Source organism: Pezoporus wallicus, unplaced genomic scaffold (genome assembly GCF_028554395.1).
Source record: "Pezoporus wallicus isolate ANWC-B61680 ecotype Strahan unplaced genomic scaffold, APGP_CSIRO_Pwel_v1 scaffold_3294, whole genome shotgun sequence".
Lineage (NCBI taxonomy): Eukaryota > Metazoa > Chordata > Aves > Psittaciformes > Psittacidae > Pezoporus > Pezoporus wallicus.
In genome coordinates, this window is record NW_026635478.1 from 15,270,363 (window position 1) to 15,284,598 (window position 14,236).

The window sequence follows — 14,236 nt, forward strand, 5'->3', positions numbered from 1 at the left end:
GGAAACATGAAAGCAAGACAGATTCCCACTTACCTCCTCCACTCCAAAGGCAAGGGGCTCCGTCTCCATGAACTGGACCAATTCCTTGATCTCCACTGGTCTCAGAGTATCTGCAGCACCTTCCAGTTCCTCAGCAGTGGACGGCAGCAGCTGGAAAACAAGCATCATGGGCTGCAGCGAGCAACCGGCTGGTCTGAGTGAGATCACTCTGCTCCAGGGTCCACCACCCCATCAAGCCAGGTGCAGCTGAGATGGGACCTAGGTGAAAATCAAGTATGGTATGTCCATGCCATCAGTTGAGTGTAGGTCCAAGCCCATTCACAGATAAGATATGGGCTCTATTTATACTTCCTACATGCAAACTCACATGAGAAAGCTAGGTGTACCCAGCGCTCAGTCCTGGCAGAGATCTCAAGGGCATTTTGCACCCTTGTGCCAGCCCGGTTTCACTCACTCCTGCCCAAGGAACACACCCAAAATCCCCATGGCTGCACAGGTTAGTTTTTCCATGACAAAAACAGGAACATAATTGCAAATGAGAAGAATCAAACCCAGGAAAATAAGGACTTAGGAAGTGCTTGGCACAACTACGCAATTTCAGATGGTGCTTAAGTTTCATCTCATACGCTCCTCAGTGCTGGAGAACTGAGGATCTCCAACAGGGCATTCTTCTCAAATGACAGCTTCCTGAAGAAGACAGAGATGTTTCTATGTCTTGCAGCCCTTGAGAGCTGTTTTTTTGCCTCAGAGGTACCATCTTTCAAAGGGAAGCTTGTCCCTGGGCTTCTGACCCCTATTTATAAGCAAGGGCTTTGTGATTCTCTTACAGTTGAAGAATATTTGCTTCTTCAGTAAAAAAGTACTTTGTGCTGGGGCTTTGACATCAGCAGAGTCCACAAGAATATTTACAGGACATCCTTAAACCTAATCAAAGGCTACATCTCCCCAAGTAGATAAAGCACTGGGGAGGGGTGAGTCTTCTCATGCTTCAATGCTCTTTCTGTTCATCTCCACATTTTCAAACCTAGCAAAGTTTTACTAAGTATATATTCCCAAAGACGCTAGCCCACATCTTTTCCAGGCCTATGGTCTCCCATCTCCCCAGGGAGATGGGGTTATACGGATATTGCCTTGATACAGTGACATAAAGAGAAGATGAAGCTGCAATCCAGATGTATCCTTTGAAGCGATTTCAGCTCCTACTTAGCCATATTCACTTGAATTTCCCTGGTTTATTTGCGCATACATGGCAACAAAGCAGAAAATGAAGATGATTTCATGTTTCTATCTGAAAACAGTCAGCCACACTATTCTTTATACCTACATGGTATCATTTTTTCTTGATTCAGAAAATATGTGCAGACTTATAATGTTAAAATATCTGATATTTGGAGGTGAGCAGGTGAAACCCCTCTCCTTGAACTTAATGCCAACATTGGCACTTTCAGACCCTCCCATGCTTTCTTACATCCTTTTTTATTGCCCCAGAAGCAGTTTCTTTCCTATGAGATGCCATACAAGGCATCAGCTCCCACTAGCATCAAGATCAAGCTCTAAAGCACCAAGGCTCACCAGGAAGGGTCAGCAGATCAAAGACCATTTTCCAAAAGCCATGCTAGGAGGAAGAGACAGTGACTTTATAAAGTCTTTTTTTATAAAAGACAGCTCTGTGGCTGTTGCTGCAATATCGGGTCTCCGGTGAATGCAAAGACGTGAAAATGGGTGGTTCTCACTGGGCATGAGAAGATGGGACATGGAGATTAGTACCTGGCAGAGCTTGATACAGGAAGGAAACTGGAAGCTTTCACATCACAATGCAGACAAAAGCCCATTTTATATTGTAAAAGCCAAAAAAGAAAAAGAAAAAAAAACCCAACCCAACCCCAAACTCAACACAGGTCAGTAGGATCTGAGTGGGCTTCTCCAAGCAAAACTGTTAATTTCTCCTCCCTTGAAGACCCATGCCCAGCCACTGGCCCTGCTGCTCAGCCAGCTCTCAGGGCAGCAAAAGGGAGGTCAGCACAAGCACAACTCTTGGGAGGGAAGCTGGGGGATGCAGCGCAAGCGAGAGGTGTACAAGAAAATCTACCTTTGCTTCCAGGGAGTCATCTGCATGTACTGGCTCTTGGACAGGATCTCCCACTGCTCCCAGGACTTCAGCTGGCTCCTCTATACTTCCACTCTGGGAGCTGCTCGCTGAAGATGCTGAGTGCTCCGAGGAGGTTCCCTTCGCCTTCAGTGGCTGGGGTTCAATGAAAAATTTAGATGTTGGAGGACTGTACCTGGAAAAATAACATAACTTCAATCATGGACATGCAGTGGGAGGTAAGGAAGCCTGCACGAGCAGCTCCTCGGCAGGATGTGGTCCCTGTGGGCACTGGTGGTGTGAGCTCAGTAATGCGTCTGACCCAGGAGCTCCAAAACCAGGATGGAGTGGGCCAGCACCTGGGGGTGCCTGGGGATGATGCTGGTATAGCAGTGGTGCAGGCAGCTGGCAACTGGTTGCAATAAGGAACTAAAAAGGACAGAGCTGAATGCCTTGTGGGGAGGCAGAAAGCACACCAGGAAAGGAAAAGGTGCAAAAAGGTGAGACTGAGACACAAACGGTCAAATCCAGACAGTGATGAGCCAGTACTGACCCACCAGTGCCCTCCTAAAAGCACCCACTGTCGCAGACCATACCCAGAGACCCAAAGCGAGACAGTTTGCAGCTCTACTAAGTATTCAGCTTGAATATTTCCCCTGACAATCACCCGTAGCTGCAGGTCAGAACAAGCAAGTTGTGATGCCCATGGCTTTTTTCCAAGGGCCATCAGGCAGGAGGAGGGATAAAGCCCGCAGCCTGCTATGGCCTGACCCCAACAGAGCCCAGGACCATGTAGGGGCACCATAGAGCCCAGCATGGGATGCACATGTAAGGCAACACAGAAAGACATGTCAAGCAGCTCCAGGCAGAGACTCACAATTAAACAGCCCTTTAATCTCCGATGAGCACCAAAGCAGCAGAGACTGGTACTTTGCAGAAAGAAGCTTTGGTCATTTTTAATTAAGGTACTGCAAATCGTGACAAGGTTCAACTCCCTGCTGTGCCACAGGTATTCCCTGGCTACAAAGCAAGAACTCTAACTGCACCTCAAGCTAAAAAGGCAGCAGCTCTGCTGAAACCAGGCTGATACCCATGTGGCACTTACCAATGGTGCAATACCTCCCCAGCAGTTTCTAAACACAAACTGCTGGAGGACCAGTTTGGCAAATGATTGAGCAAAGCGGCTCAACAGCTCAATTATGAACAGAGCCAATCTGATCATTTGAGCAATATCTGACAGTAAAAGGTAGATGGTTTAACGTTTTCAAACATTCTCAGGTGACCCGGATTACGTTCCCTGTTTTAAATTGCAGCAGGTGCTCACAAGAACTCTGCTTGCATTTCTAATGCCACATGGAGGGACACACTCAAACCAGGCCTGCTTGTCACTGTGTCCATTTGCAAGTGCTCCTCCTGTAGTCAAACAAGGCAGATTTTCTACAACAACCTGGACTCTTCATTCCTAGCTGGGAATTCTGTGCCTTTAATGATATGTTCCCTAATGAATACTTGTCTTTAGCTTTGTAGCTTATTAGTTAGGGCTGTTTCTCGTTTCTGGATTGGAGGCCATTTGCTACCATAATGAAAACTGCCAAAACTAGACTTTCGTACTATGCAGAGAGGCCACAGTGGGAGGAACCACTAGAAATGTGTTTACAGATGTGCTTCAGCATGACTGCAAAATTGTTCTTGGGCTTTGAAACAACAGGCCAGAGCTGAATGGTCCTGCTTCCCAAGGAATGTCCAGACAAGTGCTCCCACCAACATGTACAGCTGTACCTAAAGATGCAGCAGAACCTGCCATTTCACTGTAAACTGCTATATAGCACTTTTGTGAATGTGATATGTATTTTAACAGACAAAAACTCAGGCCAAGGTCGAGAAAGCAGCCTCCCACACCAGTGTTCCTTCCTCCAGGAACCAGTACAGGGGCTGCAGCAAAGCAGAGCAAGAGACTGGGACAGCAGTACATAGTTTTGGTGGCCGTGCCTATGTAGGATCTTAGTATGAGATAACAACAAATAGGGTTGGCAGGGAAAGAAAAGAGGTCGTGTTTTACCTCTGGTTGTCCAAGTGCCTAAACATGGCTTTGTAGCTCCAGAGATAAAGCAGAAGGGCTATGCAAAAAGTGTTAACAGTGCCTTACCTTCCCAGCATGGCTGGAGAACAGTGTCTCCTTTCCAGCATCAAACTAGTGGAGATCACCTATTCCCTGAGCCTGACCACAGATGGTAGGTGTTGTTTCCACAAGGGCAAATTGAAAACAATTTGCCAGATCAGGCAAATCGTGTTTGCAAACTACAAACAGGATACCAGGAAGAAGAGCTTCAAGGAGAGGGGAAAGGTGCACATACCTAATGAGGTTCCTATGGCTGTCTGTCAGGAATGACCAGTGGTACTGGACAAGAAGTGGGCTGCAGTTGGTCATCTTGACATAACGCACATCTTCAGTGTCATTCAAGATGCAGCCAAAGTCCAGGGTTGTGGTCTGGATAAGGAGATTCGGGAAGCAGACTTCTCCCCGAACCGCGACCTGCTCCTGATGAGGATGCTCGAGAAACTGTATCTTCAGAGCTTTCTCTACTACCCGGCTATTCAAATCCTCCCCATAAGCAGGGTTAAATCTGATGCAGAGATGAAGTTCCTCCCCTGTCCCCAGCTTCACTGGCTGCAAGTAGATAATTAATCACCAGTATGATGAAGTCCCAAGGTCTGATAGCATGAAAAAGGCAAACGTGCAATGTGTGACCTCAATGTGGGCTTCTCAGTTCATCCTTCATTTTCTCCACAGTGAGTGTCTGACTGCAACCACCACACTTTTGTCTGAAACTATCTATCTCAGGGTCACATTCCTGTCCTCTGCATCAATATGAAAGAGAAATAAACACTGTTCTCCTGAATTACAGATCTGCAGAGACTATGTGCTAAATGCACAACCAAATCAGCACTCTGGAAAGCCAGGGCTTTTTGCCCTGACTTTAGGGAACTATTCTATCAGCACTGCAGTCTCACCCTTGCAGGGGCTAGTCACTGACAGGGCACAGAAATGGTGGCTTGCACCTACAACAACATATGTCTAGCAGAGTGCATGTCCAACACCTTCCACTGCCACCAGGGCAGGAGCCAGGCAGCAGCTGGAGGAGCATCCTCAGCCTTCCCAAAGGCAAAGCTGCCCTCAAAGAGAGCAGGCTGCTCCTTAGGTTATCTGATGGCTGCTGGAGAGCTGGGATGGTTTCCCAGAGACACCTTTACTACACAAGTTGCCCAGATCTAGCTGCCTGCTCCTTTCTCCTCATGTCTTAGAGACAAGACATATATCTTCCCAATCCAGATGATTTTTTTTTTCCATCAGTAGCTTGTTTCAGATCTGATTTAGCTCAAGCCAGTCTACTGCAGACTCTACAGAATACGCTTCCATGCTAGAGGACCTCCCAACAGAAATGCATCACCATGTTCCTCCCTCTTCAAACCCCACCAGCAGGAAGGTCCACAGCTGCTCACCTGAGTGTCTACAGGGAGGGGCTGCTGGTCTGCATTGCAGATGGAGAAGGGTTGTCCTAAGGCCAGGACCATGCTGAGGGGCAGTGATGAGATGTTTTTTAAAGAAAGAGGCTTGTACTGCAGAGTAAGGACATCACTGGGTTGCTACAGAAACAGGAGACAAGAAAAAAAAAACTGAACTCAGGTGATGGACCTCCTTCCCCTTCAGATGCATTTAAAATTTTTCACCCTAAAAGTGCATACATCTGTATTTATTACTTTTATTAGTTTCTATCCTTATAGAAGGGTTTTTTCCCTTTAAGTATATCAGATGCTTTTCATTTTTAGAAACCAGAGAATCCCCCAGTGGACAGGGAAACAGTCTTTCGTACAGATGAGAGAGTAGGACCTGTACAGGAGGCTTGAACAAGATCAAAACCAGAAAGTGAACTCAGTCTGTCTCCAGTTTTGTATCCTCTCTTGGCCAGAATGGCACAAGATGATTTTCACTCACATATGGTAATTTCTAACAACCTTATCAGCTCTAGTAGCCTCATAAAAGCAGTGATTCTACTCAGAGGAGAAAAGCAAGCAGGATTTGCTTGCAGGATTTGCTCTCTATAGTGGAGAATCTGCAGCAGCCTGAGGTTAGCTTCGGACACTGAAGCATACACACAGCAAGCTAGAAACCTCAACAGTCTGGTTGCAAACTACTGCCCCTGCTACAGTGACATGGTGTCTGTAGTCTCAAAGCTATGCTCAGCCTAAGCTATTTCTTCCTGTTTATGCATTGTTCTGGGCTTCCTGCATGATTTCTAGAAACTAGACAGTGTTTAGAAAACTAGCTCTGGACGTACAGATATCCAACAGCAGCACTCAATAAAACAGAGCATAATAATTGGGCTCAATGGATTGTAACCATCCTCTGCTAATTGCTTTTGACAGGCTGAGAAAGTTGGGGCTGTTCAGCTTGGAGAAGAGAAGGCTGTGTGGAGACCTCATAGCAGCCTTCCAGTATCTGAAGGGGACCTATAAGGATGCTGGGGAGGGACTCTTCCTTAGGGACTGTAGTGACAGGACAAGCTGATGGAGGAGTTGGGATCCAGAGACTGAAGGGCACCTGCTTTGGGTTGGTGTTATCAACACTGCAGCTGAAGGGCATCTGTGGGTTCTTTGAGGAAGGGCAGAATAGAGCAACTGAGGCTGACCACAACCCCAGAGGAGTGAAATAATGATCTTGGTGTTCATGGCAAAAGCTTGGTCCAGCTCAAATCAACAGCCAAAGCTGGAAAAACTTCTTCCTTTGAACACAAGCACACACACCCCACGGGCTTTCAGTCATCAGCCACACCAGTAAATGCCCCGATGCAATTCAGAGACTTACCTTCTCCACACGGAAGGTGATTTCTCTGGTGGACATTTGCAGAATGGGAGCAATGAACTCACACATGACATCTGTTTTCATGATCAGGGTTTTCCCTGCTGTGCTCCCCACAACGGCGTGACACAGCAGCCGCTCCTTCACCACCTGTGTGCAAGAGAGACATGTCACCCAGTGGGTTTCATCAGGGCATCCAGAAAAAAACACTCCGTTTGCTCACCACCCAGGGACCCTATTACTGACATAAAGTTACAATCACTGGTGTCCCCAATAGCATCTTTTTCTTTCTATGCTTCATCCTATTGATTCTGCACTCAGATGTTCCTAATGCTACAACCCAAGAGCCACAAAAGGCACTCATGAGTCATGTGCTGCCTACAACTGTAATAATACCTGCCCCAGATGTTTATTGGTTTCATTTGCCCCATTGCTACACATAACGCTTACAGAAAGCTGTAGGAACTAATTGAAAAAAAAAAAAAAAGCAAACAAAAAACCTCCAAAAATCCAACTGAAAACTATATTAAGGGAAACAGCTGATAGAAAGACCAACAAATACCAGCAAACCCTCCCTTGGAAGTTTGGCAGAAAGGATCCATGGGAAAAATGACAATAACCAGCCTGTCTTCCTAGGGTGTAATGTGCCCTCCTAGAGCTGGTTTTAAGACAAACCTCCTCAGGAAAGAGATGTCTTGCACTTCGCATGAAAGCCCTCTGCTTAAGCTGGATGCTTTTATATTCAAGACTTTTTTTCTTGATTTCCCATGGTTTCAATGTTTCCTCCCTTCATTTCTCTCTGTCCTGGGCTCAGCAATAGCAGTCATTTTTCTCCTTCTTAGTAGCTGATGCAGTGCTGTGGTTTTGACTTTCAGCCTGGGAACAGTGCTGATAACACCGATGTTTTTAGCTGCTGCTCAGTAATGTTTAGTCTGACCAAGGACTTTCTGAGTCTCATGCTCTGTCAGGGAGGAGGGGAAGCCGGGAGGAAGCAGAGACAGGACACCTGACCCAAACTAACCAAAGAGGTATTCCATACCATAGCACATCATTGCCCACTGTATGAACTGGGGGCAGTTATCCAGAAGGGTTAGATCACTGCTCAGTCAGACTGGGCGTCAGTCGGTGGGTGGTGAGCAATTGTATTCTCTTCCCTTGTTATTTACCTTATCATTATTATTATTGGTGTTAGCAGTAGTGGTTATACCTTAGTTACTGGACTGTTCTTATCTCAACCCGTGGGAGTTACATTCTTTTGATTCTCCTCCCCATCCCTCCGGGAGCGGGGGGAGAAAGTGGGGGGAGTGAGCGAACAGCTGTATGGTTTCTGAGTGACAGTCTGGGCTTAAACAATGACACTCACTCTTCCTTCTGGTACACCACCACAGCCCAACTCCTCCTCAGAGCCTACAGGCTTCAGAATCATCTGTGTTTCACACACAATACAGGGAGCTGGGCTTCTGACCAACCTGAAGTTCTCAAGACCAAGGAAGAGTCTTTGACTGAAGGAGCCAGGTAGCCACAGCGGAGCTCACAGATGCTCTTTTAACTTTCCAGGCAAGACACTCTTATCAGTTCCCTGACCACTTTATTTCCTTTTTGGTACCTAGTAGCAGCAGGAGCTCAATGCAGATTTTTTTCCAGATTCACTTAAACATCTGTGCCCAGTGCTCCTGGAACTAGGCAATGCACACCAGAGTCAGCTGGCAGCTCCTCTGCAGAGTTAGATTTCCCCTGGAAAGACAGGTTCAGAGAAGAGAATACCCAGTGACCCTGCTGAAAACTCAGAGTTGCCACCCAAGGGTGCTGCAAGATCCTTGGAACACAGGGGCTGGCTGAGAGACTGGGGTGAACTGTTCCGGAAATACTGACACAAGTCAAGCTATCAATTACAATGAACCCTGGGAACAGTCTCCCACGTGGATGAACATCATTCTGATCATTAGAGCTGGCACACACTGTTAATTTCTCTTCTCCAGGATTCAGTGCTAGACAAGTCCTCTCTGCCCGTGTTTGTCTAACAGAGGAAAAATTATGCTGGTCACAGATACTCCCTCTCTTCCCTCATGGGTTTTTTGTTTTACTCACTGTTCCCCCAAATAACAGCACTTTGCATTTTTTAATGTACTTTTTGGTTGTGCTCCTAGTTTAAGCATAACTTATTTTATCTTCCCTTCCTTCCTGCCTTGGCACACGAGAAACTGTAGCCTGCTGTTTGTCCCTGACTTAGCAATAGTCCTGAAGGCCACATTTTGGTATCAGCAAGTTGGGTTTATGACAGTGTCGTGGTTTAAACCCAGTCAGGCAACTTGTTCACTCACTCCCCCCCTTCTTTCCCTCCCCCTACTCCCGGAGGGACGGAGAGGAGAATCGAAAAGAATGCAACTCCCACAGGCTGAGATAAGAACAGTTTAGTAACTAAGGTATAACACAAATCACTATTGCTACCACCGGTAATAACAATAGTAAAGGAAATAACAAAGGAATAGAATACATCACCTCATCACCAGCCAACCAATAACTCGCCCCCCCCAAGCCCAACCAAGCACGGACCGATACCTCCTCCAACCCTGTAGTCAGCTAGCCCTTCTGGGTAACTCCCAGTTACATCCTGGGTATGACATGCTGTGGTATAGAATACCTCTTTGGTCAGTTTGGGTCAGGAGTCCTGTCTCTGCTTCCTCCCGGCTTCCCCTCCTCCCTGGCAGAGCATGAGGCTCACAAAGTCCTTGGCCAAACCAAAACATCATTGTTATCAGCTCTGTTCCCGGGCTGAAAGTCAAAACACTGCACTGCACAAGCTACCAAGAAGGAGAAAAATGACTGCTACTGCTGAACCCAGGACAGACAGCTATGAACACACAAAAAAGCCTTAGCAAGTGATGGTGCCAACAGGGAAAGCAACTGGTGCTGCCACGGTAACTTGTGGCATTTTATTGAAACGTCACAGCTTATTGAAAGCATTTGCTCATTTGCCCACACAAATGTCAAGGGGTTGCAGAAGAAGTGATTTGGCAATGAAGGCTCAGCCCTTATAGGGAACTCACCCGAGGAGTGCTAGAGGAGCCTTCCAGCAGCATCTCCACTGTCTTGCCAGGCATCAGCTCTGCCCTCGCTGGTTGAAGCTTAAACACAGGGCAGGCAGGACTAGGGGCCTGGGAGGAAACCTTGCCTTTGGTGTTACTGATGGGAGGGAGACGATCACGCCGGTGAAATACAGTGAAACCTTCTATTCTCCAATAGAGTAGATGGGTGCGTTTTCCTTTGTTTGTTACCTTAAAGCTGTAACAGCAGGGATCCAGGCTAGAAGAGAAGCAGAGATAGAAAATGTAATGGGAGCTGCTATTTCCTAGCAGTCACCCAGCTTCATCACCCTGATGGCATGATCTGACTGCACACTCAGCAATAAAACCTCCTCCCAGAAGGCTGACCTAGCTCAAAGCTTCAGCAAAAGACAGACCTTGGCTGTCCCTAAATTTATCACCATCAGGCAGCTGGTCTGCTTGCATACAGCAAGGAAAAGCTTCTTGAAGACCATGATCTTGGTTGCTGTGGACAGGGCATCACCAGCCTTTGGTGCTTAATACACGGAGTGTTGCTCCAAGGTGCTTCCTGCAGATCTCACTGCATCAGGCACTAAGCTGGCCTGGCCTGGCTTCATGTAGATGAGGGAACAGCTTTGCTGCCATTTCACCTTCTCTTGTGAGCTGCTGCCTCAGATGGCTCCCTCTGAAGGTGCTATTGGGGAGCTGCAGGGTATATTGACTCATCTGGTGATCTGGACACCACTTGCCCCTGATGGTGGGACCCTTGCCCTGGCACCCATGTTATCCCCTCATCCCATAGGCAGCACCCAGCCCTCATTGCCTCCATATCACTCTTTGCCTGAACAGTACAGCTGGTTTTGAGTTTTAGGAAGATAAATGCACTGTGTGAACACCTGTGAGAAGTTTCCCCAACACAAATACAGCAGCAAGGCCAGCTCTAGCTGCTGAGGGAATGGAACAACAAAAGACTATTAGATGAAGCCCTCAGTGACATGGTTTAGAGGTGGTCTTGGCAGTCCTGGGGTAACGGCTTCTCCAACCTTGTTGTTTCTATGATTCTGTGAGTCTGTAACTAGAGTTTGACCTAAAACAAAATGAATATTCAATGGAAATTGGTTCCTTCATGTTAAGAAACACTAACTGCAGGCTACTCTTACCCTCTATAAATCTGAGCATGACCAGAAAATCAATTGTTCCTAGAATAATCATTGTCTTTTTCTTGAAAGGTACAGAATACATGGCTTATAAAATTACCATCTGGCACAAGCAACTAAATAGAAACACTAAGGTGACAGTATAGAACACACTGGTCTTGGTAACATATTGTTAAAACATGATGTGTACAAGCTTACATGAAATGGTTTACGTTTTAGACAGCAACAGACGAAAGCTTGCAGAAGCTTTGGGTAGCTGCAGGATTTGTGTCTCTGGGAAAGCTCAACTCACCTGGATTCCATCTCAGCTTGTCTGGTGGCAGTGGTTGCAAAGGCAACAACTCCAAACCTGGAGGCAAAGATGTGAAAGGGGGCCAGAGGATGATGACACAAATCACACTGATGTCCCTTCCATCATGTAGCTAGTTTGTGGCTGCATGGAGAACAGGACATGCTGGACAAGCACCAACCCTCCTGCAATGTCCCTGCTTAAGTGGACGGCATGTGGGTGCATATTTAAACCCCCAAATCTATACTGAGTGCTTATGGTAGGATTAACCTGCTCTTTCTACCCCAAAATGTAGGTACAAAGCACTACGGACGCTCTTTGCAGACAGAGGAAGGATCAGGAACCTCAAGAAGACTATTCTTCTTGGCCCAAGAGGTCTCCAACACAAGGCAAACAGCAATTTGAAAAAGCTTATTTTAGTCCCATTTTTAAGAATGGACGTGGTTTCAGACACACACATTGGGATGAGTGAATTCCCTCCTTCCAGCTCAGCTATTTCAATTAATTTATCCTGCCCAAACACAGCAGACTTCTCCTCCACTCCCTTTCAGAGCTGGTCCTGTACCCACACTCACGTGACCATGCCTATGGCTGCCACTGTGGCAAGGGAAGCAGGCAGGAGAAACAAGAAAAGAGCCACTACATCTAATAAAGAGCAGGGTAGCCAGGGAAAATCAGTGAATGGAGGGATGATACATGGCAAAGACAAATTCTGTTGCTCCTCCAGGACTCCCAGGCAGAGGGTAGGTAAACCAGCACCATTAACTTAGTCAAGCAGCTGCTAGCAAGCTACTGCCAAGGCTTTCCACTGTTGTGAGATGATAATCCATAGAGAATGAAAAAGCAAGCAACATTATTGCAGAGAAGTATGTTCAGACTTGTAATGCAGCATCTTTCAGTTGGAGGATTCCAGGACCTGCTGTTTTCCTCCAAATCTTTGTTTGATAAAGTCAGGAAATAAATCATAGAATGGTGAGGCTTGGAAAGTACCGTAAGAACATCTAGTTCCAAACCCCCTGCCATGGGCAGGGACACCTCACACTAAACCATGTCACCCAAGGCTCTGTCCAGCCTGGCCTAGAACACTGCCAGGGATGGAGCATTTGCCACTTCTTTGGGCAACCTGTCCCAGTTCCTCACCACCCTCACAGTAAAGACCTTCTTCCTTATATCTAACCTGAACTTCCCTCTGTTTAAGTTTGAACCCATTACCCCTTGTCCTGTCACTACAGTCCCTGATGAAGAGTTCCTCTCCCGCATCCTTTTAGGCCCCCTTCAGATACTGGAAGGCTGCTAGGAGGTCTCCACACTTCTCCAGGCTGAACAGCCCCAACTTTCTCAGCCTGTCTTCATACGGGAGCTGCTCCAGCCCCTGATCATCCTCATGGTGACCTCTGGACTTGCTCCAACAGCTCCATGTCCTTCTTATGTTGACGACACCAGAACTGCACACCATACACCAAGTGAGGTCTCATGAGAGCAGAGTAGAAGGGCAGGATCACCTCCTTCAACCTGCTGGTCACACTCCTTTTGATGCAGCCCATGTATTATAACTAAAGACAATTCAGTGACAATTTTGCAACTAGTTTCCATTTCAGTAGCCTTTGAGAGTATCTAACATCTTTCAAGTGGTCAAAAGTGTTTCTAAAGTAATCCCTGTGGCTTCAGTAAAACGGAGCCAGGACTTTGAGCACTGAAGAACTAGTGTGAAGGACTGCAGCACAACTCCTCTTTGCTGAGCCCCTGGGGGAAGTAGGAGCCAAGAAATACCCTACCTGAAGTGGGGCCCCAGGTTGAGCTCTGGAGCAAAGGGTTTGTCGGTGACAATAGTGGTGCCAGTGCCAACAGCCTGGACAGGGATGACAGAGGTATGGCTGTTCTTTACAAACAGCTTCACCTCATCATTGAATTCCTCCGTGTCATTCAAGTTTGCTATGACAGCCACAGACACCACAGTCTCAGGAGGGATCACTCCGTTACTGGGTTCAATTCTCCAGCGTGAGCGTTTGTCAGCCTGTAAGACAAGCCAAATGCTAATTTAGGATGGAAACCACAGACCCTGGTCTCTAGTATGATGCAGGAAGAGGAAGGACTAAAGACAGGAGAGTAAAACCCACAAAGGTTTAATTTCTCTAAACCTAAGCTACATTCTGGAAACAGGAAAACAGCAACTACGCAGGAACCTACTCAACCTGTATTTTACCCTCCCTTAACAGACTCACCTCATGAACCTAATTTTGCCCAACCCAAGGGATGTTCATCCTCAGGAGATGGTTATTCACCCTCCAGTCTGTCTTTTGGAGTGCACGCCAATGGAAAATTTCTCTCTCTTGTTTTCCCAGCAATGGTGGCCAGGTTTGCAGAAGAGCTCTAGGCCAGAGGAAGCCAGAACTGCTCAAATCCCAACTCAGCAGCCACATGATTTGGGGGATATTGCTGACAGCCTGAAGAATAACTGCAAAACCAGTTTATCAAAACCCCAACACCAAAGTCTTCCTTCCCAAGAGTTAGGCAGTGCTTCTCAACAGCCCCTGAAGGACTGAAACACTCTGTTCCCACTGATCATCAGCTGCAGCGAGGTGCCCCAGTGCCCTCTGCTTTGGAAAATTCAGCTATAAATGTTCAGAGTAGGGTAGTAAAGCAGTAAGCAGAAAGAGAACTGCAAGACATGCCCTGTGGGCATGGCCTGGGGTTCCCAAGTGCTCTCTTCCTCTGGTTTCTCATGGACATCCCTCTATGGATGTGGCAATAAAGGTATTGGACCGAAAGCCCATCTAAAACCACATTCAGAGGGTGCAAGCT

At 46.9% G+C, this 14,236-nt stretch overlaps 1 protein-coding gene across 1 annotated transcript in view; it reads right to left on the bottom strand.

Annotated features, from left to right (window-relative positions):
* HYDIN (HYDIN axonemal central pair apparatus protein) overlaps positions 1–14,236 on the bottom strand; it is a 106,733-nt gene that overhangs the window by 49,648 nt on the left and 42,849 nt on the right. Inside the window, exons 19-25 of the mRNA XM_057429842.1 lie at positions 13,210–13,448; positions 9,992–10,247; positions 6,951–7,094; positions 5,588–5,731; positions 4,441–4,754; positions 2,090–2,282; positions 34–150 (exon numbers count right to left, since the gene is read on the bottom strand). Coding sequence (XP_057285825.1) covers positions 34–150; positions 2,090–2,282; positions 4,441–4,754; positions 5,588–5,731; positions 6,951–7,094; positions 9,992–10,247; positions 13,210–13,448 — 1,407 coding nt within the window. The remainder of the gene's footprint in view (positions 1–33; positions 151–2,089; positions 2,283–4,440; positions 4,755–5,587; positions 5,732–6,950; positions 7,095–9,991; positions 10,248–13,209; positions 13,449–14,236) is intronic.